Genomic DNA, 24,698 nt, shown 5'->3' on the forward strand with positions numbered 1-24,698 from the left:
GGAAGGAAGTATGACACTCTTGTTCTTTCTTTTATGTTACGAAGGAACTGGTAGGTTCTCCTCCCTGTTTCTGCCCTGTCCCAAATTTCTTGCCATTCTCTATCAATGCAGTCTTTTTAACTCCTTATTCGATACGATTCTTACGCCCAGCATCTCCTTTACCTTATCATATTCGTGCTTTTTGAGACACTATTGTGCACCTCTCTTTCTTGCTGCTCGGTCTAGAGGTAGCAAGCCTAATATGACGAGCAACGCCTCAGTCGGTGTTGTTCTGTGCACTCCTGTCAGGCGCAGGAGTACGCTGTGCCGTCCTTACCTTTCTGGTTCTGTGAGCCCAGACGTTTCACCTGCAGACCCCTATAGCAAGTAAGATTGCTTTGTGGTACGTTCGTACTGCACTTAGTGGCGGCTGAAATTTTATTAGGCCAATAGTTCCTGTTTTATTTATGATTATAGTCCCTCTCTGGCAGACGATTTCTACATGTGCTTGGAAGTTTTGCTTTTCGTCGATGTTAATTTCAAGGTTTCAGTGTACCTACATGCTTTTCTTCTTTTCACAGGTTGGTCATTTATTCTGATTGTGGATTTCTCGTGCTTGATAACGTTCCTTTTAGTAACATGTAGATTGTTTTTTGCGTTGCTATCGTTAGTTTGTTTTCTGTGCACCATTTGTTTAGCCTTTCAAGAACTATCTCCTGTTTCCTCTAATTTAGTCCTTGTGTTAGCAGATTCTGTAATTAGCAGATCGTCTGTGTCGGCGATGCAGCCACTAATGTTTGTTATATACTGGAACTTGTTCGGCAATGACCTTATGCCAACATCCCAGAACTCTGGACTACAAACAGAGCCTTTGGCAGCCTTTGGTATGTCTTTCACAATTTTCTGTGCAGAACATTCGAGTTGCACCTTCCTGTCTGTGCAGTAATCTCGCAGACTGCTGTAGAGACACCTTAGACACCTCATCTATTACAATCTTTTGAACAAGGCATACCACCACAAATTATCAAAAGCAACAGCAATATGAATCGTAATGCCTATAACATACTTTTGCTCTGAGGTTTCCACTATATTCATTGCGTGATTTATCGCATCGTCGGTAGATTTCCCTTTCCTGAAACTGTACTGGATGGGGCTCATGCCTACTAACTACCTGCGGTCCCTCAGGCAGCGGCACAGGAGCTTTCCCTGTACTTCGGCTCAGCATTTATCAACCAAATAAGCCTTTAAGATTTCGGTTCTCTTGCGTGTTTGTCCTCCCCTTATTTTAGTATAATGTTATTTGGGATTTTCCAGATTCTGGCCACCCGACCTCACGAAAGACATTCATTTAATAACACTGTTAGTCTATATAAGGCACAGTATGGTCCAGTAGCTGATGCAACACTTCTGCTAGTATGCTGTCAGGTCTTGGTGCTTTCTTCTTCTTTAACTTCATTATGGCCAGTCTCAATTCCTCCTGGGCAAATGGAATCACAACACTGTTATTCACGTGCTGCTCTAGTAATTCAGAGTGAAGATGCTGATGGAACTCTGTTGTCGGACGATAAAATGATGAAAGACACAAAGTTCTGAGTAGGTACTGCACTGATGTCTCCCAGTCAGTCGTCATCATGCCGTCGGATCTTCTCATGATTGATAATACAGTGGGTGATCGAACCTAATTTGTTGCACGTTTGTACGGAAAACCCCAAACATCTGTTACCACTTGGTCCGCAATGTACGCTTTCCATTTTTCTGCTCTTTTCTGGTCTACTAGTTCTTTATATTGTTGTTTGGCTCTTCGATAGAGAATCAACCTTCTTTGTCGTTGTATTTCCCCTAAAGATCTTTGGTAATATCTCCTTGCCTGCCCTGCTTACGTCTTAAGGACAGTAGAACAGGACTAAAGGGAATTTTAACCCTTTTTACTTCCTAACAAATGTTAGGATCGCCTTGTCTTGCGCCATCTGCAGTTCTCGCACCACTTCGTCCCCTTTGGCGTCAACATCAAATCCGCTTCGTTGCAGTAGTTGTCTCTTGAACTCTCCCTTTAAAAGTTCCTGATTCGCTCTGCGTAGATTGTATTGTCGCTCGGGCTGGATGCTAGTGCCTAAGTCATTATCTGCGTTTATAATTGTGAAGTGAATGAAATAATGGTCACTTGATGTAAAAGTTCCCCGGGTATGGTACCGCGTCTCCAGTAGACCCAGAAGAACGCCATTACAACCGTGACCGAAACGATGGTTTTCCTCCAGGAGTAGTTTGATAAAATATGACGCGCTACCATACCCAGAATACTTTTACGTCGACTGACTCTGGCCGCAGAAGCCTACGCAGTTATATTATGGACACTTGTTGTAACCAGTTGGCGATGTGGTCACTGACTTTCGAGTTTGCGAGGTTGATATCTATATTTGCTGCCACACCCGTGCGAGTTTGGAAAGTAGGTGGTTTGAGTGGCCTATTCGTGACGTGAAGGTCAAGTTCTCGTATAGTGTCCTCTTTCGTTGGTTTCTCTTATATGCCACTACAGATATACGTAACAGAGACTTTAGTTATCAATAAAATATTCTTCTTCACTATTCACAATAGCCTGCCAGCGCTGGCGTAACTTTTCAATTCCGCAACTGCACATTTCTCGAGTACACTAACGTGGATCTTTGTGGATTAATGCGTTTAATGGATTTTCATCAAACCCCAAAGGCCTTGCTAATGTCAAAACGATCCGCCTTAAAAAGTGACAATCATTTTCTTGCCGTGCTCCGTCCAATGGAATTATCTCATACCTGGCGCAAATGTTTACAGCTGTCCCCGCTGCTGTTACTCCTCTATTGAACTCACGGAAGAACATGTTGGAAACGTTCCGATTTCTCCACTTGATACGCCATTTTCTAGCGTCCACAGCTCCACTCACTATCTCCAAATGACAAAATGACAATGTATAAACTCAAACAGCAACAGTGAACTACAAATAAAAAACAATAGATAAATAAACCCACAGAAACAGGAATACCAACACGCAAAACGAATACGCTACAAACTTAAGCACCAACCTAACACAAATTATGGTTCATACGTAATCCGAGGAGATTGCAACAAAACTGAGCGTTGAAACTAATTGGGAGAGCTGTGGCGACTCAAAGTCTGCAATCTGGTGTGCATTTCAGTTTTGACTCTATGCCTCCGTTGCTAACAACAGTACAAATGCCCCGCAGCATGGTGCGCAAACAAGGTGAGCAAGAGAACACGTACAGTGGAACCAGACTTAGCAGTGACAGGTTCTTTCCACCGACGAGTGCTACTATTTGTTTGACGCCAGAACGGTATCGTACAACAGTGTTGAGGCAGTGACTGACGTACGGTCTTCAGGAATTCCTCCGACGCTAAGACCATTGCGCAACAAGAGTTTCGCATGTCAGAAGAGATTACACGTTCTGCACTACCTGCAGACAAACTTCAGCTGCGGTACGGATAATAGTTGCACAATATAGTGGGAGTTAGATGACGCAGCACTTAGAATCATACTACAAAACTGAAATAGGGGGACAGTACGATTTTTGTGGGCAATGCGTTTAAATTGCACACGTGTTTACCGGATTGGTTACCGTGTTGAAAGATAGTGACACATGCCTGAGTTATTCTCAAGTGTAGTGAAGCATCCAGTAAAAGTTACTTGACGCGCCATAATAATGTGGAAATTACTGTTTGGAGTCCCCGCATAGCAATACACACTTCAGAGATTCAGTCTGACTGGTTAAGCGGAGAGATCGGCCAGTAATATTTTGGTTCTGCCATGATGGTTGTCGGACGTCTCTTGTCGCTGTTTGATGTCCTCTCGTAGCATTGTTCCAATTGTAGACTCTGTCGAATATTCTGAAATCTATTTTTGCAGAACATACTCGTCCGTACCTGCTCGTCCTCTTTACATAATGGAGATGGTATTTACTCAAAAGACACACGACTAAAACTGTTACTATTATTGCAAAAACCTAGTCAAGAATACTTAGCATTTCCTAATCTCTTCAAATGAATGGCGCTAGTTGCCGTGTTACTAGCCACAGATTTTCCTTGTTTTCCAGTCGCTACGTCTATTCTGCCCCTGATGACCGCAACCTGTAACTTTCCTTCTTTCCATGTACGTGATAGAAACTACAGCAGTTCATCACGGTACAGACAGAAAAATGAAACAGTGTGACCCAAATATAAAGTTAGTTTCGCCGAGATTGTCGTAATCTAAATTACTAAGCGGCTAAGACCGCGCACGGGTTGCAATTGCAGGATGACTATCTGACGGCCTCCAGGAGCAACAAAAATTGATTTTCGCTGTTTCAGGTAATAACTGACCAAATTTTAAAAAAATTATAACGTTGTCATAATCTACTCATTAAGAGATTTAATCTTACGTTAAAGGTTTAATGCAGTAAGTATAGAAGTTTGAAACTGTGCATTAGTCTTGAAAGAGCGCCTCTCACGGAGCGCACATTACCCAGCCATCCAGTACTTGAGAGCGAGAGGATGTACCGACTTCCAATAAGCTTTACACATAATTTCAAACCTTTTTATAATTTTTTCTGGCTGACACTCCCAAAATGATTGAGGGGAAAACTTAATCACTTGCTACATTTTCGCTGTTCATGCAATGAAACTACAGTGTCAGGCATGACGTTTTAATTCATTATTTCTTTACTACTTACTGTATTTGCAACAATCTTTATACCACTGAAATTACCTACAAAATTATATCATTGTGCGACTCGTAATTCAGGAGCTGTGACGACGTAAACAGTGCCAGGCGTAAAAAAATTGCTTTTGTTTTAACCATTGCTTACAGAATCGGCTGGGGTGGGGATGGGGGTGGGGAGGGGTGCACTTATTTTACCAGTCTGTCCTAGCCTGATATTATAGCTACCATGATCTGCGTCAAAAATCTCTCTTTCTTCTTCTGCAGTTCACTAGTAGTAATATGAGGAAATTAAACGATTTGAAACAAAATTAACTCCTAGAACTTACTTCTTTATTGTGCAATGGGGTCCACAGGCAAAAGAATTTCTGAGTGATGACAATTTACGGCAATGGATTTCATTGTTTGCCGGTCAGCTCGGTTTTCTGAGTGCAATCGGTGAACACAGAAGCACTGTGCCACACGCGACTGTACTTGTAGCCATCACGCTCATCGTAGATAGTCTCTTCTTTATTTCTGCTTCTAAGTACATACTTCCCAAGCTACCCTACAGTGCGTGGCGGAAGGTACGTTGTGCCACTGCTAGTAATTCCCTTTCCTGTTGCACTCGCAAATGGTGCGAAGGAAAAATGACTATCTATATGCTTCTATACGATCTATACGATTCTCTTATCGTATCTTCACGATCCTTGTACGAGATATACTCGTGTGTTGATGGCAATAGAATCGTTCTACAGTTTTCCGCGGACGGTGGTTCCCTAAACTGAATCTATCGTTGCATAATCAAATATAATTTAAAAATATCACATTTTGACATCTGTTTAGTATACGTATATATACAGGGTGGTCCATTGATAGTGACCGGGCCAAATATCTCACGAAATTAGCATCAAACGAAAAAACTACAAAGAACGAAACTCGTCTAGCTTGAAGGGGGATACGAGATGGCCCTATGGTTGGCCCGCTAGATAGCGCTGCCTTAGGTCAAACGGATATCAGCTCCGTTTTTTAAAATAGAATCACCCATTTTTTATTACATGTTCGTGTAGTACGTAAAGAAATATGAATATTTTAGTTGGACCACTTTTTTCGCTTTGTGATAGATGGCGCTGTAATAGTCACAAGCGTATAAGTACGTGGTATCACGTAACATTCTGCCAGTGCGGACGGTATTTGCTTCGTGATACATTACCCGTGTTAAAATGGACCGTTTACCAATTGCGGAAAAAGGTCGATATCGTGTTGATGTATGGCTATTGTGATCAAAATGCCCAACGGGCGTGTGCTATGTATGCCGCTCGGTATCCTGGACGACATCATCCAAGTGCCCGGACCGTTCGCCGGATAGTTACGTTATTTAAGGAAACAGGAAGTGTTCAGCCACATGTGAAACGTCAACCACGATCTGCAACAAATGATGACGCCCAAGTAGTTGTTTTAGCTGCTGTCGCGGCTAATCCGCACATCAGTAGCAGACAAATTGCGCAAGAATCGGGAATCTCGAAAAACGTCGGTGTTCAGAATGCTACTACATCAGCATCGATTGCACCCGTACCATATTACTATGCACTTTGAATGTCGTGTACAGTTCTGCCACTGGGCACAAGAAAAATTACGGGACGATGACAGATTTTTTGCATGCGTTCTATTTAGCGACGAAGCGTCATTCACCAACAGCAGTAACGTAAAAAAAAAAAAATGGTTCAAATGGCTCTGAGCACTATGTGACTTAATATCTATGGTCATCAGTCCCCTAGAACTTAGAACTACTTAAACCTAACTAACCTAAGGGCATCACACAACACCCAGTCATCACGAGGCAGAGAAAATCCCTGACCCCGCCGGGAATCGAACCCGGGAACCCCTGCGCGGGAAGAGAAAAAATGGTTCAAATGGCTCTGAGCACTATGGGACTCAACTGCTGAGGTCATTAGTCCCCTAGAACTTAGAACTAGTTAAACCTGACTAACCTAAGGACATCACAAACATCCATGCCCGAGGCAGGATTCGAACCTGCGACCGTAGCGGTCTTGCGGTTCCAGACTGGAGCGCCTTTAACCGCACGACCACTTCGGCCGGCCGCGGGAAGAGAGAACGCTGCCGCACGACCACGAGCTGCGGACAGCGGTAACGTAAACTGGCATAATATGCATTATTGGGCAACGGAAAATCCACGATGGCTGCGACAAGTGGAACATTAGCGACCTTGGCGGGTTAATGTATGGTGCGGCATTAAGGGAGGAAGGATAATTGGCCCCCATTTTATCGATGGCAGCCTAAATGGTGCAATGTATGCTGATTTCCTACGTAATGGTCTACCGATGTTACTACAAGATGTTTCACTGCATGATAGAATGGGGATGTACTTCCAACATGTTGGATGTCCGGCACATAGCTCGCGTGCGGTTGAAGCGGTATTGAATAGCATATTTCATGACAGTTGGATTGGTCGTCGAAGCACCATACCATGGCCCGCACGTCACCGGATCTGACGTCCCCGGATTTCTTTCTGTGGGGAAAGTTGAAGGATATTTGCTATCGTGATCCACCGACAACGCCTGACAACATGTGTCAGCGTATTTTCATTGCATGTGCGAACATTACGGAAGGCAAACTACTCGCTGTTGAGAGGAATGTCGTTACACGTATTGCCAAATGCATTGAGCTTGACGGACATCATTTTGAGCATTTATTGCATTAATGTGGTATTTACAGGTAATCTCGCTGTAACAGCATGCGTTCTCAGAAATGATAGGTTCACAAAGGTACATGTATCACATTGGAACAACCGAAATAAAATGTTCAAACGTACCTACGTTCTGTATTTTAATATGAAAAACCTACCTACTACCAACTGTTCGTCTAAAATTGTGAGCCATATGTTTGTGACCATTACAGCGCCATCTATCACAAAGCGAAAAAATTGCTCCAACTAACACATTCATATTTCTTTACGTACTACACGAATATGTAATAAAAAATTGGGGTTTCTATTTAAAAAAACGCATTTGATAACCGTTTGACCTATGGCAGTGCCTTCTAGCTGGCCAACCATAGTGCCATCTGGTTTCCCCCGTCAAGCTAGACAAGTTTCGTTCTTTGTAGTTTTTTCGTTTGACGCTTATTTCTTGAGATATTTGGCCCGGTCACGATCAATGGACCACCAAAAATTTGTAATGTAAAATGATCTCTGTCCGAGCCCAGTCGTTCAATTAAAAAGAAATTGTATCCATTGGCGTATTACGTTATGTCATTCTACGATTTCTCAATAGCCATTCGCGAAAAGAACGTGTTCTTCTCTCCATTCGAGTTGACTGAGCATTTGCATAAGACTCTCGTGTTGATCGAACCTACAGGTAACAAACAAATCTAGGAGCACACTTCTCTGTTCCTTCGATGTTGTCCTTTAATCCGACCTGGTGGAGATCCCCAACACTCGAACACTACTCAAGAACGGATCGCAAACTTTTATGTACGCGGTCTGCTTTATACCGAGCCATACTTTCCAGAATTCTTCCAATAATCCCCAGTCGAACAATTGCCTTTCGTACAACCGACATTACGTGCTCGTTACATTTTATATCGCGTTGCAACGTTACACCTAGACGTTTAATTGACAGGACTGTATCAAGCAGCACACCCGTAATACAACATTTGAAGATTACAGAATTTTTTTCCATACTCATCTGCATTTAGAGTAAGTGGCCATTCATGATACCAAATATAAATTCTGTCTGTCATTCTGTTTCTTCGTACAGTAACTCAAACTGTAGCAGTTTGCTGCTCGCCTTATTCGTCGTATCATTTATGCATATAGACGCAAGAGCGGTCCTATCATGCTGCGCTACGACACTCCTGACAATACCTTTGCCTCCTGACTCTCTCTCTTTCATGTGTTCTGCCGATAAAACAAGTCCATCACTGCAATTTCAGCATTTTACATTCCTCCTGATTTTCCACTTTCTTATGGTATATTTCCATTCATTTTATCAAAATCTACATATCAAAAGCCTGTAAGCGTTTTTTCTCTGTCCTTCGTAGTATTCAAGTTAAGGCGCTATCATTAACATTTATTCTTAATTGTTTACTTAACGGACAATAGAAAATACTCGTATCAGCAACTGGATAGCGCTAATGCAAGGCGGCGTACGAGAACACCACACAGGCCAAGTCGCAAGACTAAGACGGGTCGAACAAATGTGTGCGGTGTGGTAAGTGCTAGATGAACACAGAAGCTGGCTGCTTCCTTAACTTCAAAGCGTAGTAAAATGCAGCTGGTATTACGGTGTTGCGGATAGGGAAACTAGAACAACAGGCCGTTCTGTGATATTGTACTGAAAATGATAATGCCGCCGGGCTGTATTAATACTGTGGCTTTGTATGTGGTTTGCTCTCGGTCAGCCTCTAATGCGGGCGGTAACAGCTGACTACGGGACATCGGTAAACGCACACGTCCTACTTGCCAGAGTCGCCCGTGGCCGTCTCGTGCGCCGGCTATCGCCATGCAGCATTGCTACTCCAGAAGTGGAATATTGTAAGTGTTTTGCAGTCCCTGTTGTAGTAGACCACTTAGGGACCGATCTACCGAATGTACACTAACATTATGCTTAGAAATCATTTTATTTGCATAGAGAAACAGCTGTATGCTTTTTGGTGACAGTGCGCGTCGCATGAAATACAATTATTAAAGTGAAATTGTAATAAGGCGTGTTTCAAAAACATTTATCCGATTTGACAAGACTGTATAGACGTTGTACATGAAGTCCGGGAAGACTTTCAATTATTTATTGTATAAGAACCAAACATTCTACAGATATCATGCATATGTCATTTTGAAGAGAAACCCTGAAAGGTTTTTTTTTCCCTCTCCATGTGTACCGCCACAGCGTAGTTTGGTAATTTGCCGATAGTCAGTGCTAGTAGCAAACACGAAGAGTTCAGGTGCGGAGCGAGCTTTCTGTGCGTTGGAGTTAATGAAATGGCCTCCCCGATCACCAGATCTCAATCCGTGTGACTTTTTTTTGTGGGGACACATTGAAGATCTGGTGTATTTACCGCCTCTACAACGTGATGTAGCAGAACTCCGGGAGGGAATACGGGAAGCGACTGCCACACTCAATGATGCCATGCTGGGGCGGGCATGGCAAAAATTCGATTACCGTATTGACGTCTGCCGGGTCACGCATGGTTCGCATATCGAATGATTGGAAAAAAAATCACAGTTTCTCTTCAAAATGCAATATGTATGTTTAGTTCTTGTGCAATATATGATAGAAACTGTTCCCGGACTTTATGTACACCCTGTATTCTAACTGAATGATAACTTGGAGTTAATTTTAACTACACTGACACTATCTGGGCGCCAATGGTAATTTGCCATTTCATATGGTTGTCAGTCACAGCAACAAAAGGCGTTAAGGTTGTTCGCTTCAGCAGATGCAACTCATTTGCAACTGTGCTGCATGATCTTCGCAACCCTTACAGCTACAAACTGCCGACGATGGCATCAGCTGTTTCGAGACACTGGTTGTTTATGAAGGACAAATCCACAGGTCGCCCCCAGTATACTATTTCAAGAAGGAGAGTTTTGCACACAGTCCACACTAGTCTGCTCGTCTTTCCAGTCGAGAGTTAGCCATTATTCGTGTGTGTGTGTGTGTGTGTGTGCATCTGGCTGATTTGCGATGACGTTTGTGTTACAAACAATACCGGATTCAGTTGCTACAAGCCCTGCATGAAGGCGATGAACAACAACGTGTAAAGTTTTGCGAATACACTGTGGACGTGGAGTACCCCAAGGTTGTACGTACAGACATATAAAAAATATACCAGTGTAAAATATGGTTGTTGTTATCGAAATAAAAACTTTTTAGTCCTATGATTCTTCTTCTTCTTCTTCTGCTGCTGCTGCTGACTAGGGTTTCTCCAGTTTGTCGGTCTCATTCCGCGAATACATAAACTGTCGTCCCATTTTTTGGACGGTCTTCCGGGCAGTTGTTTCCCTTGCGGTCTTGCATCTTCACAAATTGTAACGTGTCTTGTTGAGTCCATCCTTTCCACATTGTCCTTCCAGTTTATTTTCCTTTTTTTATATATTTATTTATATCTTGTGTTCCACACTGTTCCTTTCTCGACACATTTGTTCTCTTATCCCGCATTCTTACTCCTTGGGTCTCCTCTTAGTGCCTTCCATGTCTCCTGCCGTTAACTTTTGTTTTATCTTTTTTGTTTCCGCTCTAGTTTCTGCTCATAACCGGACACACCGCTGTTATACATATTTTTACTTCCTCTTCAGTTCTCATAAATTTGTTTCTACACACAGAATTTTGCAAGAATCCGCCTACCTTTACTGCCTTTCTCACTTGGTTTTTCTTTTTCATGTTTAAGTCTTTGTTGCTGGTAATAGCGGTCTCTAGGTAATTATAGCTCGTCATCTGTTCAACTGACACACCACCTGCTTCTAATTTTCATCGTTCGGGTGTTGTCGATATTACTACACCCTTTGATTTTTTTGATGAAATTTCCATTTATATAGCTGAATCGATTAAGTAACGTTTGCAAAGTATCCTCATTATTTGCCGTCAGTACAGCATCATCAGCATAACATATAATATATACCACCTTATTTCCCATTTTGTATTCTGATTTGGTCCATTACTAAGTTGAAAAGGAGTGGGCTTAATGAGTCTCCTTGTCTGATTGCTTTATCTGTTATAATTTCTTCTGTCAGTTCTTCTTATCTTTTAATTTTCGTTTTTTACGTGTGTATATATATGTCCTACGATTTTCACTAAGCCAGTTGGCACTCTTATGTCGATTAAGATTTGAATTATACGCTTTTTTTCTAATCCTATCAAAGGCTTTTGACAAGTCAGTGAAACACAGGTAGGCTGGTTGTTAAGCTCTGTGGATATCACCATAATATGTTTTAGTGCGAAAGTTAAACTGTTGCGCTCCTGATTTTCTTGAATCCTTGTTGTTCTTCTGCTATTTCTATGTAATTCTACATTCTACATTCTGCTTCTAAGTACTATTGTTAACAGTTTTAAGGTAGTATCAAGTATACTTCTTCAGTAATTATCTAATACTTCTTTGCTTCCTTTTTATGCATTGAAGCCACGTTGAGTGGCCGCGCGGTTTGAGGCGTCATGTCACGAACTGCGCGGCCCCTCCCGCTGGAGGTTCGCGTCCTCCCTCAGGCATGGGTGGGTGTGTTGTTCTTAGCGTAAGTTAGTTTAAGTAGCGTGTAAGTCTAGACATCGATGACCTAAGCAGTTTGGTCCCTTAGGAATTCACTCACATTTGAACATATGCACTGGAATTGTAATACGTTCTTTCCATTCTCGTGGTATCCTACCTTACTTCACAATTTTGTTAAATAAATTGAGAAGCTGTTGATATAATACTTACCTTCCATGTTTTTTGCGCATTGTGTATGCCATTTGGTCCTGGAGATTTCTTGCTTTTAAGTTTTTTATTTATTTATTTTTTTAAGCATATTTCCTCTAATGAGAAGTCTGTTTGGTTGTCATTTACTATGCTTTGGTGTCTAGTTTCAATTTACACTCTGTTATGTCCTAATACTGTAATTTAAAGTAATTTTCCCACTGGATTTTGACTACTTTCTGTATCTCAATGCGTTTCTTAATATCCTTTATTTGCGTTTGGAGCATCCATCATCCTTTCGTTTGTGTTCCATAAAGGTCTTGTCCCATACTTTTTGTGTGTCGCTCTCAACAGTCCTCTTATTTTTCGAATATCCGAGTTCACCCTACTACGAGTGATCTTGACTTTGACTGTCTTGATATTTTAGAAATGCTTTCTTCTTCTTAATAGCTACTTTTTTTCAACAAGGTATTCCCTATATAGTATCACATTTACTCATTTCGTACCTATAGCTTCTCCTGCTACCTGATATATATACGACCTGAGAGTACCCTGTCTAACTTGTTCATGTAGACATGGCTATGAAGGATTTTCTGCTTTAATCTAGTTTGATACAGCATCTTAGTACTCTGGTCCTCTGTGACTTTAGTATTAATCCTTTCTTCAGTCAGTCTCTAATTTTTTTCGTTTTTCGATCTAAGTTTCTCGTTCAATTTAAACTTCACCAGTCCATATTCTGATCTTGCATTGGCCGATGTTACATTCTCACATCTAATATGTGACTTAGATGAATGGCTCTATTGCTTATGATGTAATCAGTAACCGACACTTAGTCTTGTATTACTCCTGGTTTATTTACGCTGCTGCTTACGGTGGAAGTACGTGTTATTAATACGTGGTTCGTTCAGTGCGCAAAAAGACCGTTCAGTGCGCAAAAAGACTTAGATCTTCTCCAGTTTTATGTATTCTTGTTCATTAAATCTTTTATTTAATGCCTGGCATAATCTAATCGTCAGTATGTCTATTGAGATCTTCCAAGAGCAAGATCTTTCCCATTTTGGGAACTGTCTCAGTTACAGCTTGAAGATTATTATAAAACATCTCTCTCTCTTGTTTAGGTCATCCCACATCAGGTACGTAGAAGTATACAAAAGTACGTAAAGTATAGCTTCATCTTCTTCTATTGTCGTCTTGAGTATTCTTTCGTTGACATAGATAACGTCAGTAATGTTTTTACGCTCGTAGTAGTAACAGAATGTGTAAGTTAAAATTCATCCCAATTTTCTATCTTCACGTATGTAGGCGATACTGATATAGTCTTGTGTAACTATATGAATGGTTTTTGACATACCTTGTATACACAAAACAAAACAAAGGTTCAAATGGCACTGAGCACTATGGGACTCAACATCTCAGGTCATCAGTCCCCTAGACTTAGAACTACTTAAACCTAAGGACATCACACACATCCATTCCCGAGGCAGGATTCGAACCTGCGACCGTAGCAGCAGCGCAGCCGGACTGGAGTGCCTAGAACCGCTCGGCCACCGCGGCCGGGTGTATACACCAAACGCAGAGAATATGCAAGAAGCACTCATGCATACGCTCGTAGTATTAATAGAATGCATAAGTTAAAATTCATCCCAATCTTAACGCGTGTCTGTAGATCATATAGTCTTGTAAAAATGGATGAATGGTTTTTAACACTCCTCGTATACGCCAGTAGCAGAGAATATGCACCTGGCAATCGTCAAGGCGCGTGCATATCTCTCTCTCTCTCTCTCTCTCTCTCTCTCTCTCCCCCTCCCTCCCTCTCCCTCCCTCTCCCTCCCTCTCTCTCTCTCTCTCTCTCTCTCTGTGTGTGTGTGTGTGTGTGTGTGTGTGTGTGTGTGTGTGTGTGTGTGTGTGTGTGTGTGCGTGCGCGCGCGCACCTTCACAGCTCTATCTTGACAGACGTCACATGTGACATCTACGCCTCACAATGGTATGAATGTTTTGATTATTAATAAAGAACGACACTAATTATTTATTTGCGTTCGGTGCAGTTGCAGCTGTTGGCATTCATACGCTCGCTGCCAGCTACTGAACATGAAGCTACCTTACACCTGATCCTAAATGATTTGGGCGGGCACGGTGTTAAGTTGGAATTGCCGTTGCGGTCCGGCGAGCGACGCGAAATAGAGTGGCGAACTGCTGGGAACCGTGGGCGATAGCTGTGTTATCGGTCTCATTAGCGGCGTAAATGCCAGAAATAATGGCGCGTGTGAAGTGCGGAGGGGGCATCGTTACCGGTCGCTAAACGCTCGCGAATCAGTTTTGCGTGGCCTTCTCATGCATAGGCAAGTGTCATCAGCCGTAATTAGGACAAATAACGCGGCAGGATTGGCGCCGCAGCCGTCTCTCGTATTTTGCCAAGGCCTGCGCGCCCTGCCCTTGTTCGTCGGCGCTCAGTAATCAGCCAGAATAATTGAATCTCGCCGCCGTGCTTCGTCGTTGGAGCCTTGTAAATTGCTTTAAGGGAACCAGAAACATTCTTCGTGTCTACAGTATGCAGGAAAGATACCGAATCATTGGACAAAAATGCCTTATTTCTGAGTGACGTAGCGGGGATAATCGCAATACACAGAAATTCACCGAGTCAACTGTTTTCATCATTTACGATTTTGATGTTTACCGCAAAACTGAGATTACAACAAGAAATTATTTCGTATTAATTTTTTTTATATCAGAACCATACAGTTACCCATTATACAAGGTGAACATTAATAAAACGGACAAACTGCAGGGGCAGATTTTTGACTGGAAATGGAGGAAAGAGGGTCTTATGAACATGTTTCCGGAAATGGACGGTGTGCATGCAACGACAACAAATCGTCCCGGAACATTCTGTGTCTAAATCTGTCACAAGAGATGTTCAGAGTGGCCTATATGGGATGCAGTGCACGTTGCATCATGGATTGCCGCGCTCTTTCGCACGTTCCGACCTCTTTCGCACGTTCCGACCTCTCTCCCAAATAGCGTCAGAGGCGTCGTGAAACTCATTAGTAAGCAGGAGATCCCGGGTTTGAACCCCGGTGCGGCACACATTTTCACTCGTCACCACAGATTCTACATAAATTCCCGATGCAGCTGATATCAATAGTTTCTTCTTTTTCCTTACGCTTCTCCCCCTGTACCTACCATTTACGTAATAGGTATCATAGCTGCGGATTCCACATGGTGTCAGTTCTTCCGGACATGTCAATAGAACTGTCATTGCAATGTCGGACCTAGTGTTCACAGTTGCTATTTGTGCATCACCCTACTTCCAGCGCCGAACTAGGCGTCTAGATCCCATATTTACAAATAATGCGCCGTGTCTCTCACGACTCCAGACATGCGAATGCATCGCCTCTGTTCCGATATTGTGCTAATCGTTTTGCATCTCGCTAGATTACAAACACTAACTGCGAGACTGCATGTGACAATTTTATGCCAGTTGCTTTGTGTAACAGTTCTCATAGCTCAAGTGGAAAAAATCTCCAGAGATAACTCGCTGGTGTATACATAATTTACCGCTGATTTACAGAAGCTTTAATTAGCGACGCTGGACACACTGACAAACTAAATCAGCAAGAAGATCCCCCGTGAGAGATGGACAGTAACAAAACACGACTTAAGCTCAAAGCCTCACCAGTACTACAAAAAGCTAATGAAGCAAAGCCGACCTCACTTGTGTGTTCGGGCGGCCATCAGTGAAAGTACTCATCTTCGACAACAGCTCAATCGCCAAATGAGAATCCTCACAGCATTGGACACAATCGGGCAGTGAGCCCTCCCTGCCTGCACATACTTCGCGTATCGCGCCACGCTCCCCTTCGCCGACTGCCGCCTCGGCCGCCTTGTCCCACCCCGTGCCGGTTGCAAATCTAATTTGGAGCCTCGGCGGCGCGCCCCCGGCAGGTAAGCCGATGCGCTTCCCGCTGGATGTCGTCTCCCGGCGTAATTTGATGGGCCGGCCGCTACGTGTCTCCCTCTGACAGAGTCGTCCTGGCTCTGCCAGCTGGATCTACGGTGGCACCGAGTAGCCCGTATAAGTCTTGTCTGCTTCTCAGAGTAGGTACAGCAGAGACCGAAACCACACATTTGACTTCTGTGCAAGCCACAAATCGAAGTGTTAGCAAACAGGGGTCGAGTTACTACGACCGAAATCTTTTACTATTGAGGCGTCAGGTTACTGAGTGTTTCTTCATGATAACATAGTTTACCCTGTGTGGCGCTTCTGCTATTTGGGGTGCTGTGGCAATATACACTGAGGTGACAAAAGTTATGGCATACAACCTAATATCGTGTTGGCTTCCCTTTTACCGGTGTAATGCAGCAATTCGACGTGGCATGGACTCAGCAAGTAGTTGGAAGTTGCCTGCAGAAATATTGAGCCATCCTGCCGCTCTAGCAGTTACTAATTGCGAAAGTGTTGCTGGTGCAGGATTTTGTGCACCAACTGACTTCTCGATTACGTCCCACATATGTTCGATGGGATTCATGTCGGGGGATTCACCGGCCAGATCATTGGCTCGAATTGTCCAGAATGTTTTTCAAACCAGTCGTGAACGACTATGGCCCAGTAACATGGCCTATTGTCGTTCAAAAAATTTCCATCGTTGTTTGGGAACATGAAGTACATGAATGGTTGCCAATGCTCTCCAAGTAGCCGAACATAATCATTCCCAGTCAATGATCGGTTCTGTTGAACCAGAGGATCCAGTCCATTCCATGTAAACACAGTTCACACCATTATGAAGCCATCACCAGCTTGCACATTGCCTTGTTGACAACCTGGGTCCATGGCTTCATGGGCTTTGCGCCACATTCCAACTTTACCATCACCTCTAACCAACGGAAATCGGGACTTATCTGACCAGGCCATCGTTTTCCAGTCATCTAGTGTCTAACCGATATGGTCACAAGCCTAGGAGAGGCGCTGCAGTGTTGTGCTGTGGATCTCGGAATATTGAATTGCCTAACGATTTTCGAAATGGTATGTCTCCAACTACCATCCCGCGTTCAAAGTCTGTTAATTTCCGTCGTACGGCCATAATCACATCGGAAACCTTTTGACATCAGTCACACGTGTACAAATGACATCTCCGCCAATGCACTGTCCTGTTATACCTTGCATATGCGATACAACTGCCATCTGTATGTGTGCATATCGCTATCCCATGACTTTTGTCACCTCATTGTCTTGTCTCCTTTTCAGCGTAGGTACTACAGGGACCGAAACCACACACTTAAATTATGTGCACGCCAGTTAGCGAAATATTAGAAAACTGCACTCGAATTGCTACGAGCCAAAGCTTTTACTATCCGGGCGTCAGGTTAGTGAGTGTTTCTTCGCAATAATCTAATTTAGTGTACCCTGTGTGGCTCTTCTTCTATTTGGGGTGCTGTGGCAGTATACAGGGTGGTTCAGCAGCCTCTACTGCAACCCGCCTTTAAAAACCACGCGCGAGATTTTCGTATCCTCCCGCTCTCTACGCGAAAACTATTAGTCCTACAGAAGAAACGAATAGGACCTAGTTTTGTAGGAAATTTGATGTAGTTAAATTTTGTATTGGTATATGTTTTCGCTAGAGGCCGTAATTTTCGAGTCATTCAAGAAAAACGTAAAAAACTGACCAGCCCCCATCCGTCAGGATTTCTAGTTTATTGCTTACGTCACTGCTTCTATCGCTGTACAAAAATTTGCGACTGCGCGAACTATTTCCCAAATTCGACCTATCTTGATCTTCATTCACTGGCCTTATTAAGCCACCGGCTTAGTCGAGCATTTACAGATTTTAAAATTGACGTTTGTATGAATTTTACCATACAATTTTGTGAATTTTAGTAGCATAAAGTAAACTATTTCATCGTTGCATTATGTCAGGCCTTCTGTGTACGAAACTACTGAGCTTATAAGGGTTAACTTCGGATCGAATTGTTAGTGTAATTAGTTTTAGCGTAACGTTTACAAAAGTCGTTTTTTCTTTTATTGTCACGGGCACATTTAAATTAATTATGTTGACGAAAAGGCCGGGCTTTGCTGGTGGCGTAATAGCTCAATCAATAGAGAACAAAAATAGTCGAATATAGGAATGGTTCTTGTAGTAGGAAATTTTGCCGGCAGGACTCAGCAGGACCAGCCATACCTCTGAAGATGTCCAACGTAGTATTGGACGAAACGTTAGGAATAGTAGAATTCCATGGACCACGGCCATATAACCCGGAAGAATTATCAACAACACATTCTAACATTGCCACTCAAATATACTCTTGAAGTAAAAGCTCTCTGTTGGAATAAACTAGTACTTAGTTCTACCTTCTCAAACTTCTTCTCAGACGCAAAATGCGCCTCGTAAAACCCATATATGTTTTTTTAATGATGCAATCGAAATTAACAATCAGTGGATTTAAATAACCTGATATGGCGCAAAATAAATCATAGGCCATCTGCCAGTAGAAAAATGTATTTCAGTTCCTCAGTCAGTTGTATTAGAGGACCACGTGTATGAACGTCCGGTATGTTAAATCTATGTCGATGCAGGCGGTAGTTTTGGTTTTATTGAGATCTTCGCTTTCAACGTATGCAACAACTAATGTCATTTGCCGTCTATCGGCTGTGTTATGCATCACAGTATCAGGAGTCCCCCCCCCCCCCCCCCCCCCCCAGAAGAAAGTGAGTACCGGTGTCCCAGTGTTTCCTAGTGAGGTACACAGATGTCAGTTGCCATCTTTGATCGTTGTATTCAACCAAGCACTTGCAGTGCGACATCTTAATGCAGTGCAAGTTACAAGGGGGGTCTGTTTGATCCAAAAAGAATCAAGGAAGGTTGTTGGAGATGCCAGTGCCTGTCCATGTGCCATCAATAGCTTGTAGATACGTTACAGGGAGACAAGTCAGTACGCAAGGCAGCTTGGAAAAGGTCGCCGACGCATTACAAGCCCACGTGTCGACCGATATCTGGCCATATTTGCATTGTGGTGTCGTATGGATATTGCCAGAACATTGCAAGCTGATCTCAGAGGGGCCACTGGAGCCGCTGTGTCCGATCAGACTGTAATAAGTAGGCTTCGAGGAAAGACATTACGACCCAGACTTCCTGTTCGAGTACCCCTCTCGACACAGCAACTTGTTGCAGCTCTAGCTCTTACACAAGTAGTTATTCGACTTGGCATTGATTTATAGAGCCGGCAGGTGTGGCCGAGCGGTTCTAGGCGCTTCAGTCTGGAACCGCGCGACCGCTATGGTCGCAGGTTCGAATCCTGCCTCGCGCATGGATGTGTGTGATGTCCTTAGGTTAGTCAGGTTTAAGTAGTTCTAAGTTGTAGAGGACTGATGACCTCAGCTGTTAAGTCCCATAGTGCTCAGAGCCATTGATTGATAGAGATGTCCGACGTCCTGAGGGGTGTCGTGCCAAATTCTGTGTAATAGGCGCGTTAGACGGTCAAAATCGCGAGCTGGTTGGAGGGCCCTGGCCATAATGCTCCAAAAGTCCTCAATTGGGGAGAGACCCGGCGACCTTGCTTACTAAGGCAGGGTTTGGCAAGTACGAATACAAGCAGTAGGAGAAAATCTCGCCATGTGCGGGCAGGCGTTATCTTGTTCAAATGTAAGCCCTGAATGGCTTGCAAGAAGGGCAACGAAACTGTGCGTAGAATGGTGCAGCTGTGCTGTAAGGGTGCGCTAATGAGAACCAAGGGGCTCGCTGTCAAAGGCAGTGGCACCTCAGACCATCTCTCCTAGCCGTCTGGCCATATGGCGGGCGACAGTCAGGGTGCCAGCCTACCGCTCTCTGAGGCATCTCTAAACACGTCTTCGGTCTGGAATCTCATTGTTTTCAGTGATAAGTCTCGCTACAAATTGAGCCCCGATGACCAGTGAAGGCACGCCTGGAAGACGCCACGTACAGAGGTGGGGAACCAGCCTGATTGTCGCGCACCATAAGGCCCTACAACCAGGAGTGCCACTTCTTTTCTCAGCATGTCCTCTTTGGTTGACATCTGCGGCGCCCTTACAGCACAGCGGTAACTCGACGATATTATACGCCCCGTTTTGTTGCCCTTAATGGCACGCCATCCTGGGCTAATAAATTTCAGTAAGATAATGCCATCCTGCAGACGGCGACGGTTTCTACTGCTTGTCTTCCTGCTTTCCAAACCCTACCTTGGCTAACAAGGTCGCTGGATCACTCCCCAACTGAGAACGTTTGGAACTTTACAGGCAGGATCCTCCAACCAGCAGAATATTATGACGATGTAACACGCCAATTGGACAGAATCTCGCACGATATCCCTCAGGAGGACATCCAACAATTCTATCAATCCAGTCGAATAACTGCTTGCAGTAGAGCCTTTCAGTACCTGGCCGTAGCAGCGTATGTGGCGACGGGATACTGCAATCGGGATATCGACTAGACGTATTCCTCTTCAGGGAATATCCGCAGTTGTCAAAATTCAGTCCCCATGTCGCTTTCCTTTATTTATATATGACAAGTTTCTGCCCACCTGCCCATCTTCAGGGAATTTGTTACAGTTACAGAGTAACCCGTCGAATATGGAACTGAAAGTTCACTTTCACTGAATTATGACAATGAACTTTCAGTTACATATTCGGCGGGTTAATGTGCAGCTGTAAGACATAATTTTAAGATGGGAAGTTGGCAGGAAACCGGTCATGTGGAAGCAAAGGAAAGCGATCTGTAGATATAATGTGGATAATTTTACAAAGTAAATATAGTGTCACAAGTAACTCAAGTTAGAGTAGTTGTAATAGTAATACACTGACGGAAAAAAAATCGCATCACCAAGAAAGAGTTGTGCGACATAAACGAAAGTTAGCGGGCGTCTTTCCACACCTGAGATGTATCTATTCAGATTTCGCGCCAGTCACATAAGAGTGGCGCTAGTAGCGTCTCTATGAGGAAGCAAATCAGATTTGCGTTACATACACGCTGCAACAATCGTGAGCATTAGTTAGCTTTGAGATTGGACGTGGGGAGTTGATGTTAGTCAGGAATGCCTTGTGTCTTTAGCGGTATTGCAGAAAGACTTGGCAGGAATGTAGCTACTGTACATGATTGCTGGTAGCAGTGATCACGAGAATGTACGATCGGAAGAAGACGGATCTGCGGACGGCCACGTGGCACTGCAAAGAGGGAACACCATCGTTATCGATGTATGGCTCTGATGCATCGTACTGCATCTGCAGCAGCAATTTGAGCAACAGTTGGCATCACAGTCACACAACGAACTGTTGCAGATGTGTTACTTCAAGGACAGCTCCGAGCCAGACGCCCTGCAGCGTCCATTCCAGTGACCCAAACTATCGTCATTTGCAACTTCAGTGGTGTCAAGTGAGAGCTTATTGGAGGACAGCATGGAGGTCTGTTGTGTTTTCTGATGAAAGCTGGTTCTGGGTCGGTGGCAGAGATGGCCGTGTGTTGGGTAGGGGGACGCCGGTTGAGGGCCTCCAATCAATCTGTCTGCATGCTACTTGTATCTCTGTCTGGTGGTTCGACCTGTAGTGCTGTCATTTATGAACAGCATTCCAGGGAATGTTTTCCAGCAGGATAACGCTCGCCAACATGCCGCGAACTTGCTGTACAGTGTGTCGACATGTTGCCTGGACCTGTTCGATCACCAGATGTGCCTCCAACACAGCACACGTGGGGCATCATCGGACGACAACTCAACGTTATCCACAACCAGCAATAACCGTCCCGGTATTTACCGGCCGGGTGCAACAGTCATTGCACTCCATCCAAGAAAGTTAGATCCAGCACCTGTACAACACAATGCATTAACGTTTGCGTGCTTACGTTCAAAATTCTACGGTTACGCCGGTTATTTATGTACCAGCTTTACCCATTTGCAATGGCTTATCTCGCGCTTGCATTAATATGTTATCTTACAGTGTTAACTACGTCAATATGTTACCTAGACAAACGTATTCCCGAAATTTCTTTACTCGATATTAATTATTTTTTGGTCTCGAAACTTTTTTCCGTCAGTGTAGATTGATATGATGGTAGTTGTGTTTTCATTGTTGCTGTGAACAGCGAGTTGTTCTCTCTTCCATGTAATTGTTTTATTTCCAACGTTATCTATACTCTAATATATTGTTTGCTTTCATTTTTCAGTACTACGAGATGTCGTACGGCCTAAACGTCGAGATGCACAAGCAGGTGAGTACATTAGGACGCCAGCCTGCTATCCTGAAACTCTTTGTGACTCGGTGTTATATACCCAAGTTCTTGTAATTTTGTAAAAAACTGGAAGTAGCGTGGACGCGCTAACATTTCACATGAAACACGAGGTAGAGTAAGATGCATTTTCACAAATACCCTTGACGGTGTTAATATAGCGCTCAGTTACAGTTCACTCTGCTGTAAACAAGAACGGAACGCAAGACGCGGTGACAGTGGATGCACACTTAATAGACGTGCATAGGAACAATTTAATCTTCGACACAAGGCAGGCTAGAAAAGAATGGATGGTTTGCGCCTTACTTTGTATTCTAGATGCAGCTACTTCTTTGGAAGAGAATATAAATGTCTTTCCACACTGCTGAATGTGAAGAATACAACAAATTTTGTTTTGAAAGGTGAATTACTTTACTAACGTCCACTACAGCTGAATGACAAGAAACTAAGAAGTAGGTAAGTTTGAAAGGACCTTGATGTGGAATAAAAAATGGTACACGGCGAAAACTAAATCAAAAGAAATCGACAAGTTAATGTGTGAAATGATAGCAATTTGGAATATCCTAGAATGGGTTGGGTTTTGACGCTGAATGCAGTTGTACCAACTGGACAATTAAGCCGTCATTACTCTGCACGAGGCAGTTAACGTGAACATGTACGCGGATAAGTACGCCCTACCTCAAGAGAGAGAGCGCCGACGGCACACGAAACGAGCTGGTTAACGTGATTTGTGCTCTCAGCGCTCTCCAGCGGCCGTTGTCGTCTTTATTTGGCTTGCAGACCACACAGGTTCTCTACGAAAATGTATGCACGCAAAATAGCTGCGTTTACTCTCCTAGCGATTGTCGGAAAAGAGCGGAAAAAATCGCGAAGAAGGTTGATACTCTATGGCTTGAACTGTGAATTGCTGGTAAAAGAAAACCACATAGCGCTACAACGATCTGAGATACATACCAGTAGAAGTTATTATTCGTAACTCAATTGAACTGCCATGCTATTTTCAGTTTTGAATTGAATATACGAGGATTGGAACTTTAATAGTGGCAACTATTTATTTACAGCTCGTACAAAATAGATACGTGTTCCAAAGTTTTACTGACCTTCAAAATAGTCACCAGCATTGTGTGTAACCCGTTGCCAGCGATGTGGAAGTCGTAGGATACTCTTAGCAGTGCCAGTTGTGTTGACAGTTCGAGCGGCGCGGTCTGTTGCCCGACGAATTTGTAGCAGTTCTGAAGCGAATGCCGTGAAGTGCTCCCTTCAGTTTAGAAATCGAGTTGAACTTACGAGGACTTAAATCAGGGGAGTGCAGTAGGTCGTATAGCACTTAGCAGCTCCATCAGTCAAACAGATCAGTAACAGATTGCACTGTACGTGCTTGAGTATTGTCCTGCAAAATGATGGCGAGGTCCTGCAGAAAGTGTCATCACTTCTGTCTCTGAACTGGTCGTAGGTTGTGTTCCAAAAATGAACAGCATGGAGACAGAAGTGATGACACGTTCTGCAGTACCTGACCATCATTTTGCAGGACAATACTCAAGCACGTACAGTGAAATCTGTTACTGATTTGTTTGACTGATGGGGTTGCTAAGTGCTATACCACCTACTGCACTCCCCTGATTTAAGCCCTCGTGAATTCAACTACTTGTCTAAACTGAAGGAAACACTTCACGGCATTCGCTTCAGAACTACTACAAATTCGTCAGTCAATAGACCGCGCCGATCGAACTGTCAACACAACTGGCACTGATAAGAGTATCCTACGACTTCCACATCGCTGGCAACGGGTTAAACACGTTGCTGGTGACTACTTTGAAACATGTATTTATTTTGTGCGAGCTGTAAATAAATAGTTGCCACTATTAAAGTTTCAGCCCTCGTAGATAAGTCATTTTTTCTGATGTCAGTTTGTGCATGCATAATATCCATACTCTCGCTGATTCGTTGACTACCAACACTCTAAAATAACGTACATCATCACACTTAGTTCAAGATCGATATTCATTTCGTAATTTCATTCGAACTGAAGAGGAGATTTTTTCGAAGCTGCTCACCGTCACTGAAAAATATATTCACTGACAAGATAAAAACGTGAGCCAGTCCATAATCCCAGAGATAGTAATATTTATTTTACAGAAAGTTTCCTAACAGCAAAAACTTCCAGAGTGCCTTGTCTTTATTTTATGGCATGGGCTGGTAGTCACTTTAAGACTTCTGGCCACTGGGAAAACATTCCAGTCGTTAGCCTATGCAATAAGAATTTCAACAAATACACCATTTATAATAAATAATATCGACTTCGGCAGGTAACACTTCTATTAAATTAATAAGAAAGACCCACAATCGTTTAGAAAACAGCAAGTGAAAAAAAATTTTTTGGTCGGAGAGTGATGCAAACCTGTTACTTTCCGCTGTACAGCTCACCA

The 24,698-nt window shown here is 43.4% G+C and overlaps 1 protein-coding gene across 1 annotated transcript in view; it reads left to right on the forward strand.

The window, feature by feature from the left end:
* LOC126198607 (protein groucho) overlaps positions 1-24,698 on the forward strand; it is a 755,742-nt gene that overhangs the window by 511,429 nt on the left and 219,615 nt on the right. Inside the window, exon 4 of the mRNA XM_049935059.1 lies at positions 22,210-22,254. Within this exon, the coding sequence (XP_049791016.1) occupies positions 22,210-22,254 (45 nt within the window). The remainder of the gene's footprint in view (positions 1-22,209; positions 22,255-24,698) is intronic.

The sequence above is a fragment of the Schistocerca nitens genome, chromosome 8 (genome assembly GCF_023898315.1).
Source record: "Schistocerca nitens isolate TAMUIC-IGC-003100 chromosome 8, iqSchNite1.1, whole genome shotgun sequence".
NCBI classification, from domain to species: domain Eukaryota; kingdom Metazoa; phylum Arthropoda; class Insecta; order Orthoptera; family Acrididae; genus Schistocerca; species Schistocerca nitens.